Source organism: Podarcis pityusensis, assembly GCF_964106645.2.
Source record: "Podarcis pityusensis genome assembly, chromosome: 4".
NCBI lineage: Eukaryota > Metazoa > Chordata > Lepidosauria > Squamata > Lacertidae > Podarcis > Podarcis pityusensis.
In genome coordinates, this window is record NC_138027.1 from 13,757,450 (window position 1) to 13,767,701 (window position 10,252).

The following is a 10,252-nucleotide window of genomic DNA, read 5'->3' on the forward strand; positions in this document are numbered from 1 at the left end:
TTACACATATTGAAGAGGCTTAAGTGGAGACACATTTGCGCTGTTCAGAAACGACAGAGAAAGTTTCACATCAGAAGGGAACAAGCTGTTAAGGTTCTGTGGTGATTATGGCCTGTGTTTATAAGGTTTGGCCACTGACACACTTTAAACATTTTGGGATGCTTCAAAGCAGGGGCTGGGAACCTAAGGCTCCCCAACTTGATATTGCTGGACTGCAACTATCATCAGAGTGGTACATGCTCTGGTTATCTCCCGCTTGTACTACTGCATTGCACTCTATGTGGGGCTACCTTCGAAACTGACTCAGAAACTACAACTAATCCAGAATGCAGCTGCCAGACTGGTGACTGGGAGAGGCTGTTGGGACCATATAACTCTAATCCTAAAGGATCCTCACTGGCTCCTGGGACATTTCCAAGCACAACTCCGAGCTGACCTTTGAACCCCTAATGGCCTTGGCCTTATCTGCAGTACCTGAAGGAGCCTGGACACAGACGTCCTCCTGCGAGGGTCTTCTAGCCAGGACCATCTTAAGCATATCCGGCACTGTGGTGCAAAGATCCCTCCGGCGGCACACACCCCAATTTCCCAGAGTTGTCGACCTTTTCCCAAGCCTCTGTGGGGCTTGGGAGGCAAGCTGTTGAGAACATTACTTGCTTGGGAGGGAAAAGGAGAAAAGTGAATTGGGAGGGTTAAGCAAGACTTCACGACAGTGGGTCTCTGATAAAATGGTCATGAAAGCAAAGCAAAAGGAAGGTGACAGCTGGCCAAGGATCCAGGAGTCCCTGAGCACCCACCCTTTGGTGTGCCTAATTTTTTATGTTGCAAGCCTCCAGGCAGGACCTTGTGAGCTTCCTTAAAAAAAAAAAATTAATAGCCTTGAGAATTAAGCATCACTGAACTCAGTGGAACCTGCTTCCAAGTCAACGTGCATGGGGGAACCGGTAGCACTAGGGTTCCAGTCCGATCCTCCCAGGCAGGTTGACTCTGAATAGCATTATTATTATTATTATTATTATTATTATTATTATTTATGCCCTGCCCATCTGGCTGGGCTTCCCCAGCCACTTTGGGCGGCTTCCAACAAAATATTAAAAAACAGCAATGTATCAAACATTAAAAGCTTCCCTAAACAGGGCTGCCTTCAGATGTCTTCTAAAAGTCTGGCAGTTGTTCTCTTTGACATCTGATGGGAGGGCCTTCCACAGGGTGGGTGCCACTACCGAGAAGGCCCTCTGCCTGGTTCCCTGTAACTTGGTTTCTCGCAGCGAGGGGACCGCCAGAAGGCCCTAGGAGCTGGACCTCAGTGTCCGGGCTGAATAATGGGGGTGTAGACGCTCCTTCAGGTATACTGGACCGAGGCCATTTAGGGATTTAAAGGTCAACACCAACACTTTGAATTGTGCTCGGAAATATATTGGGAGCCAATGTAGGTGTTATGTGGTCTTGGTGACCGCTCCCAGTCACCAGTCTAGCTGCCGCATTCTGGATTAGTTGTAGTCACATAGAGTGCATTGCAGTAGTCCAAGCCAGACCACACCAAGTTTAACAGGACTTCAGCTCCTCGGGCATCCGATGGCTAATGAAATAAGGCAAACCCCACCCCACATAATCCATCACAAGACATGGCACACGCACCCCCCATTTGAATGACAATGCCCACCAAGTGGGGGTGGGGCCACTTCCTCAGACTACAACAAGAGTGGCTTGGCGGGCGGCAGCTGAGGGGATTCCCAGCTGAGGGAGAGGAGGAGGCCCGTCTTCATCCTCGGCTGCCGCCTCAGAGTTGAGGAGCGGCTCCTCATCCGAAGCGGCCGGCTTGCGGCCCGCCCAGAAGGAGCAGCACAAGCCGCAGCAGCGCCAACTCACTCACCCACCCGCCTGCAGAGGGGAGTGGGCCGAGGAGGGTAGGAAGAAGGAAAGAGACGCATGCCAATCAGGGCAGTAGGAGTGAGCCAGCCGCCCAATCGGCTCCCGGAGTTGGGTTGGCGGGGCTTGCGCTGCTTCTCCTGACGGGACAGGAAAGGTTGTGGGGTGTGTGAGGGCGCCTACACAAGAATAACTGTTATAGACACATACAAAAACACACACCGAGTTTAGAACATTATAGTTGGCAGGCATGTAGGGAAAGGGGAGGCTGCTAGCAAAGCCATGCAGCTCCCCCATTCACTGGGGCTCCCCTGAGAGGCCAGCACCCTGGCGCAACGAGCTACTAAGCTGAAATATACTCAGAGTCGCAAAGTGATTTCATGCTCTTTATTCAGCTCATAGTGGTGAGGAGGGATGAATGAATGTCCCCTCAAAGTATCTGCCTTATATACATTATTTACACAATGGGCTGCACATGATTGGCTAATTCCGGAATTCTACTGTAAGCCAATCAGGTTGTGGATTCACTTCTATCTGGAGCATGATTGGGTAGTTCCTGCCAACCAATCATACTGCTGCATTGTTCTAGGACCAATCAGACTGCTGCATTCTGAATCCTATTGTTCTAGGACCAATCAGACTGCTGCCTTTTGGATCCTATTGTTCTAGGACCAATCAGACTGCTGCAGTTTGGATCCTATTCAACTCAGTACATAACATAAGCCCAAGGGGAAAGACGGCTCTGCTTCCAGCAGTTTCCTCACTGAGAGAAGTGAAGTTACAGGGAACCAGGCAGAAGGCCTTCCTGCCTGTGGAACGCCAAGGGGATAAGTAATTATACAACTTTTAGAAGACATCTGAATACCACCCTGTATTGGGAGGTTGTTTAATGTTTTATTATGTTTTTAAATGTGTTGGTAGCCGCCCAGAGTGGCTGGAGCAACGCAGTCAGATGGACGGGGTATAAATAATAAAATTGTCATCGTCATCATCATCATCCCTGACAGTTGGCCACGTTGCCAGGGGCTGAAGGGAGTCTGACAACATCCGCAAAGCCATGCGTTTCCCATTCCCGACCTAGCTGGGGGCGATTCACACATCCACATTATTTATAACTTGATGAGTGTGTCATGTGTGAAGCCATTTGTCCATCCTTTCCTTTCTGCCGTTGTCTGCTGCTGAGAATAATCTCTGCAGGCAATGCAGCAATTTAGGACAACATAAATGCTAATGAAAAATCTGTTTTATTCCCAGGGTGGCATTTGTCTACACAAAGTTATCCAGTATATCCCCCCCCCCCACAAACACACAAAAGCAAGACAGTTAGGAAATATTGGCCTCTGAGTGGGCAACTGGCAAAGAGCATCAAAAGCAGTAGGACTGCACCACCTAGTTCTTAATTTGTGCATTGAAGTCCTTTTCAAGAGCTGCTCAGCCATCTGATATTAGCGGAAGGGCTGGAACATTTGCCTTGCATGCAGAAAGCATCTCCAAGAAGGTCTGGGAATGTGCCCTGACAGTGTGTAGCTTGATGAACCTATGATCTGACTTAGTATAAGCCAGCTTCTTATATTTCAGCGCTAATTACTTCTCTCTGCTGTTCCTGGGCTGCCACCCTCACTCCTCCTTTTGTTATTTTTGAGCCTTATACTTCCTAATTATGTCTCTCCTCTGCTCAAGTCTACAAGAGGAGGCTGTGGGTTGTGAGACGCAGTTGCTGATACATGCTAATAAACCCCTCAGGCTGGGTCACGCTTTGGGTGGAATATTACCTACATAGTTTCCTTTTCAGCCAACCAATTAGCAAGAGCCCACCCACCTCCTTGCCTTTGTACCTTTAAAACAAGCACAACAGAGGATCTGCAAAGTTAACTTTTAAAAATCCTCCTGTCGCTAGCTCATTATACAGTGTTGGGAACATTCCTCTTGTATCCTTTCAGTCAATGGAGTAGCCAACCAGCCATGGGTTGCAGCAGAAATGAAACAAATAGCATTTATCCCGATGTGTTTAAAGCATGTTTAAATATCTTCCAGTTAGTAATTTGCACAGGGCACAGTTTTCAGTGATTTTCCCTGTCGTATTCCTAACTTCCAAAAGTTGGTTTCTTTTAAAAAGTGGATTTGTCGTGGTGGGCAACAGAGTCCTTAGGTAAAGGTAAAGGGACCCCTGACCATTAGGTCCAGTCGTGACCGACTCTGGGGTTGCGGCGCTCATCTCGCTTTACTGGCCGAGGGAGCCGGCGTTTGTCCCCAGACAGCTTCCGGGTCATGTGGCCAGCATGACCAAGCCGCTTCTGGCAAACTAGAGCAGCGCACGGAAACGCTGTTTACCTTTCCGCCGGAGCGGTACCTATTTATCTACTTGCACTTTGACGTGCTTTCAAACTGCTAGGTTGGCAGGAGCAGGGACCGAGCAACGGGAGCTCACTCCGGTACGGGGATTCGAACCACCGACCTTCTGATCGGCAAGTCCTAGGCTCTGTGGTTTAACCCACAGCGCCACCCGCGTCTCTAACAGAGTCCTTAATTCCTGTTAATTAGCTAGTATTCACCTGAATCCCTCCTGCAAGTAAAAATAATAATATTACCAGAATCTTTTTAAAAATAAAACCTTGTGTCTATTAGCTGCACCAAGATCAGTTAAATTGGCAATCCCAGACTAAACAGTAACCTCAGAAAAGCATTAAATGTTAAGTAAATATAGTAAATATTAAAAGGATGCCTCATTTACAGAGTAATCCTGTACATATTTACTCATAAGTAAGTAACCTGTGTTCCATGGGACTTGCCCTTGGGAAAACATGTGGTAGGATTGCAGCCTTAATGTCAGATTTCACAGTTCCAAATCAATATATTAGCTGCACCAGATTAATTGCTATTAATAACAGCCTCCTGCTGTTAAATAACACGATGTTTTTGTAACTAAGTTACAAAACAGTAAACACTTTCTAATCAAGGACAATGCTCCATCTGCAAAGACATTAGCAGCATCCAATTCTCAACTTTCGGGACATTAAATTGAGCTAAATTTTCAGATATGTTAACAAAGCTTCTGTCCAAGTTGTTGATAGAAGTGAGTGTTCGCAGGTGTCTTGCACAAATGTCTGGCAAAAAAACATGAATATTTGAGTGATATTTGTCCCCAATCAGAAAAGCAGAAAATTGTCCTATGAAAGCTGTATCCTCATCTTTGTACTGTACAGGCAAATCTGCTTATTTGTCCTTGCTAATGTTGAACCATAGCGCCATCTGGTGGACATGGGCTATTATTGCGAGATGAATTTAAGTCTTCAATAGATTGAAAGGAGCAGAGTGACGATGCCTGAGTAAGGAGCCCACTGAGGATAACTAACTACGAATCCCAGCATTTGGGACCCTCTCCAAACCTGTGCCAAGTTTTGCAGTTGTTTTGCAGCGAAAATGCTACGTTTTGCAGCAACCCACAAACTGAGTAACTGATACATGAAACATGGGATTTGTAGTCATGGATCTAGCCAGAGGGCAGCGGGGGGGCAGCTGCCCTCCCTAAATCAATCAAAATCAAGACAAATTACATATCTGAGGTTCTGCCCCCCTAACAAAAGCCTGACCCCCCAAAAAAAATTCATGGCTACACCCATCTTTGTAGTTAACACCCAAAAATCCAACATTATCTCATTTACAGTGGTACCTCGGTTTAAGTACTTAATTCGTTCCAGAGGTCCGTACTTAACCTGAAACTGTTCTTAACCTGAAGCACCACTTTAGCTAATGGGGCCTCCTACTGCTGCCGTGCTGCCGGAGCACGATTTCTGTTCTCATCCTGAAGCAAAGTTCTTAACCTGAGGTAATATTTCTGGGTTAGCAGAGTCTGTAACCTGAAGCGTATGTAACCTGAAGCGTATGTAACCCGAGGTACCACTGTACTCTAAACTAAGGTTACCAGTTTTTTCCCCCCAATGAATCCGGGGACACTTTTCAACTACCTACTAAACAGATGGATTTTGTCAGGGGCTGATTTGTAAATCCAGGGATGTCCCCGGGAAACGGGGACGTCTGGTAACCTTACTCTCAACCAGTGTTAATGTTTGGCAACAGTTTTGCGGGGAAAGCACCTCGTTTTACAGCGCCCCACAACCTTGAATAATAGTGAGATTGGAGAAGCCAGTACAAATTGCAATTTTAAAATATATTTTTTATTGATTCTCCAGTATTTTTTATTGATTTTCCAATATGTATAAGTTGCATTTTTAGCTAAATTTGGGGGAACCACTTCAAGCATCTGTTGTATTTAGCTATTTCAATTGCTTTTGTTTGATTTGCTCATTGCAAGCAGCTGAAATTCTGTAAATCCTGATAATAAACCTGATTTGCAATGGGTTTTTTTTAATTTTGAATATTTTCAGTTGCAACTGTAGAACAGTTTAAGAGGCTACCTATCCAACTGCAGCTACTTACAGCCAGGCATCTTGTCTCCTCAAGCGTTGATGGTCAGCTGATGCAACTGTCCGCTTTTAAGAGTTTCTGATGGGGCGTGCGTGTCATGATTGACAGCTGGCGTTCTCCAGCCAATCACAATGTAGTCTCCCATAATAGCTGGGGGAATGCCCAGGAGCCAGAGGCTGAAACACTTGTGGTGGCAAAGACAGAAGATGGGCCATCAAGGTGGAACTAGTAGCTTTTCACCTGCTCTTGGATGTGACTGTTAGTATTCCTGCTCCATGACTGCAGTCATGGGATTGTTGTCTTTCACATGACAGTGTATGTTTTGATTCCACAAAGTGGGAAGTGACAGAGAAAGGATGTTTGTGTTACCGTGTTCCATGAAGTGGGACTATTGTCCTTTGTTCTTTTTCTCTTTGCTGTCTAATGCTAGAGAGAGGGGGATTCATGTTGCAGTGTTCTGTGTGTGTTTATATGTAAATAAAGCAGATTAGCCAAAATGCTGAGTTGCTGAGGTCTGTTACGCAAGCTGTGAAGACTCTGTGGATCCCTAAGTGTGCCGGTGTCGGTTGGCATCGGTCGCTGTGATGTTCGGGCTGAAGAAAGCTTATGAAGCTCCCGAACGATCGACCAGGAGGGAGGGAACATGCCAGTCGGGCATGTGTCTCTCCTAGGGTCCTACTCGAGTGTAGGCAGATCTCCTGACAGTGACTCCACCATCAAGACCAGATGGAGAGCAAGAGATTTTAAAGTAGTGAGAAACAAAGCCGGTGCCACATTATAAATATGGGGAGGGAATTGCAAGCCTTGAATCACAGAACAGAAATGATAGGACTGTAGAGCTGGAAGGGACCACGAGGGTTATCTAGTCCAACCCTCTGCAATGCAGGAATCTTTTGCCCAACCTGGGTCTTGAACCCACAACCCTAAGATTAAGAGTCTAACTCTCTACCGACCGAGCTATCCAGAAGGTCAGAGGGAAATGTAACTGCAAAGCGTACAGACAGCAGCAATTCAGGTAGAATTAAGGAGGGCAACCTTTCAAAGCAGGAGCAATAGGTGACAATAATCAACTTACTGATAGAGCAACGACTGTAGTGGAGCAGGAAACCGTCATCTCCATTCAGACCCAAATGAATAGAATTGAACTTCTTGATTCATTCCTGTTCAGCGGTTTCATGCTGAAGTTTCCCCTTTGCTATCCCTTCGTTCGAGGATGGTTCCAAAAAAATTCAGAGGGGGATGAACTTAAAGAGGAGCAGTGGCACAATATGGAGAAAAGGAGGTAACTATCTGATGTGTTCACTAAAGAAATCTCACAGTACAATACTATGCAGGCTCATCACATATTCTTGGGGCAAAACCCCAATTTATTTATTCAGTATACTTCTATCCTATTCTACCATAATTCAGACCCCCAAGGTGGCTAAATGTAAAACATTTTTAAATAGTTCCAAGTTAAAATAGATTAAAATGGAATGTGCAGCAAGGAAGAGCTTCCCCTTATCTCTCCTAACAATTATTACACGTCTACATTTTTAAGCAGCCAAGAACTTGCCTGCAGGGCAAACCTTTTTCGGTTTTGAATATTGCACATAGAGAGGCGCCTGGAGCCTGAGGTTTTCTATTGGCGGTAAAGAAAACTGAAGGATTATTTCGATTTGCAAGTCCTGCCCATCAAATTAAACAGGAACAAAGAGCCTGAAGAGTGAGAAAGTCTCAAACATTGCTTTCTTGTGTAGCAATTGGGGCTGTGCTTTGACGTGGAGATTTCCATCCTGATTGCCTCCTCCCTGTGTTGTCCTTCCATCTGCAAGTCCTCCAGAGGCCTTAGACCTTCTTCTCCTTAACTGGGGGTTAATTGGAATCTTTTGCAAAGCCTCAAATCCTTTCTTCTGAGAGGGTGAAAGCCTGAAGAGTCCACTGTGAAGTAGGAGAACCGTCTTATTGGTGGCTAAAAAAATTTCTGTTGCAATTGCTTTGCTGAACGACACAAGTCGATGTTAATTTTTCTCTTTCCTTTCAGAGCCCTGGAAAAGAAATTAGCAGCGTATAGTTAAGCTGTGGAGCTCATTTCCACAAGAAGCAGCGATGGCCACCAACCGATCTTTGAAAGAGGATTAGGCAAGTTTGCCGAGGATCAGGTGATCAGGTATTATAAGAATGTTAAGGTCTCAAATATAGAATAAATATTCAAAAATGCACACATATCTAAATATATGAACCACGTGTCTGAAATAGTATGAGACAGCAATCCTGAAGCCATTTTTGACTCTCCCAATGACCTCAAATATTCCTCTGCAGTACGGGAGACAAATGGGGAAAGCCTTCCCGTTGTCTTTTCACTTGCAAATCCTGCCTTAAGGGCATATTTCTGTATGAATAGGGTGAATCTGTGAGCCTGTTAATTCAGGAACTAAAGTATTAACCATCGCAAAAGAATGGCCAGGCTGCCCAGGTAATGCAATCAGTGGCCATTATCAGGTATCCTGGCAGGCAGGAATTCTGCTGTAGACTGCCTCCTTCTGTGATGTATGTATGATGTTTCGGGGGGTGGTGGTCTTGGGCTATAGGGTGGGCAATTTCAAAAGTCTATATAAGGGCTGGCACAGCATTGTTCAGGGTTCTCCTCCCTCCTGCGTGTGGTGAGTGGGGACCCTGATGCAACAGTTCCTTTAATAAAGATCAGGCTTACTAGCCGCTTTGCTTCTCTGTATACTCTGGTTGGCCTCTGTTTTCTCCTACCGATAGGGAGGAGAGTCCTTAAGGACTCTATACGGGCTCCAGAATACCCCATAAGATAGAGAGCAGGTTTTCTTATAATAATGGCTACCAGCCACAATGGCTATGGTCTGCCTCCATTGCTGGAGGCAGAAGGCCGTCTGAATACCAGTAGCTGAGAATCATAAATTGGGAGAATGCTGCTGTGCTCGTGTCCTGGTTGGTGGACGAGACAGGTCCTGTGTGGCTCTTCTTATGTTCTATCTTTTTCCTTATTTTTTTTTTTTTTTAAGATTCAAAATCAACACTTTGCCACTCAACAGCTATAACCCTATTCTACAAGGCACCGAAGGGTTAAGCGTTTACATGGGTGACTGGGGTGGGGTTGGGGGTCCTCCTGAGACAAGGCTGCTGACTTTTGCTGATGCAAATAAAAGACTTGAGAAAGGAGTGGATTCAGCAGGGTTTCCAGCAGGGAGAGACTGATCATGGTTCAAAGGAGGTGAAAGGCAGAAAAGGGGAAAGGATTTGTTTATACCCCTAGGACAGCCTTTCTCAACCTTGGGTTCCCAGATGTTGTTGGACTACAACTCCCATCATCCCTGACCACTTGTCTTGCTAGCTAGGGATGATGGGAGTTGTAGTCCAACAACATCTGGGGACCCAAGGTTGAGAAAGGCTGCCCTAGGGGTATAAACAAATCCTTTGCATTTCTCTTCTGGGAGGGTGTTGCAGACAAATCGCTGAGGTGGGAGAGGGAGAGAGAGACAACCTCTCAACTGCATCACCTGAGACCTGAACCCTTGCTAACATCTTGAAGCACCTCCTGGGCAAAAATATAGGTGTGAGATTCTGCCTCCTTTTTTGTCCTCATCCTGGCAGAACCGCCCATTTCCTACCTTTATTCTGAGTCGCTCAGGGCAGGATAGTAGTAATAATAATAATTTATTATTATTTATACCTGCCCATCTGGCTGGGTTTCCCTAGCCACTTTGGGCAGCTCCCAACAGAATATTAACACAATAAAATTAAAAATATGATAAAACATCAACGATTAAAAACCTCCCTAAACAGGGCTGCCTTCAGATGTCTTCTAAAAGTCAGATAGTTGTTTATTTCCTTGACATCCGATGGGAGGGTGTTCCACAGGTAGACTGTAGTTTGGTGACCCAGTCAGGATGCCTGTCAGACGCCACCCAGACATCAACCTGCTATGCTTCTGCAGGCTTGAACACAGGGC

At 45.7% G+C, this 10,252-nt stretch overlaps 1 protein-coding gene across 1 annotated transcript in view; it reads right to left on the bottom strand.

Moving 5' to 3' along the window:
* LOC308476334 (uncharacterized protein) overlaps positions 1–538 on the bottom strand; it is a gene marked incomplete at its 5' end in the record, with an annotated part of 72,506 nt that extends 71,968 nt beyond the window's left edge. The window contains one exon of the mRNA XM_081003878.1: positions 398–538. Within this exon, the coding sequence (XP_080860004.1) occupies positions 398–538 (141 nt within the window). The remainder of the gene's footprint in view (positions 1–397) is intronic.
* Positions 539–10,252: the final 9,714 nt, after the last annotated feature.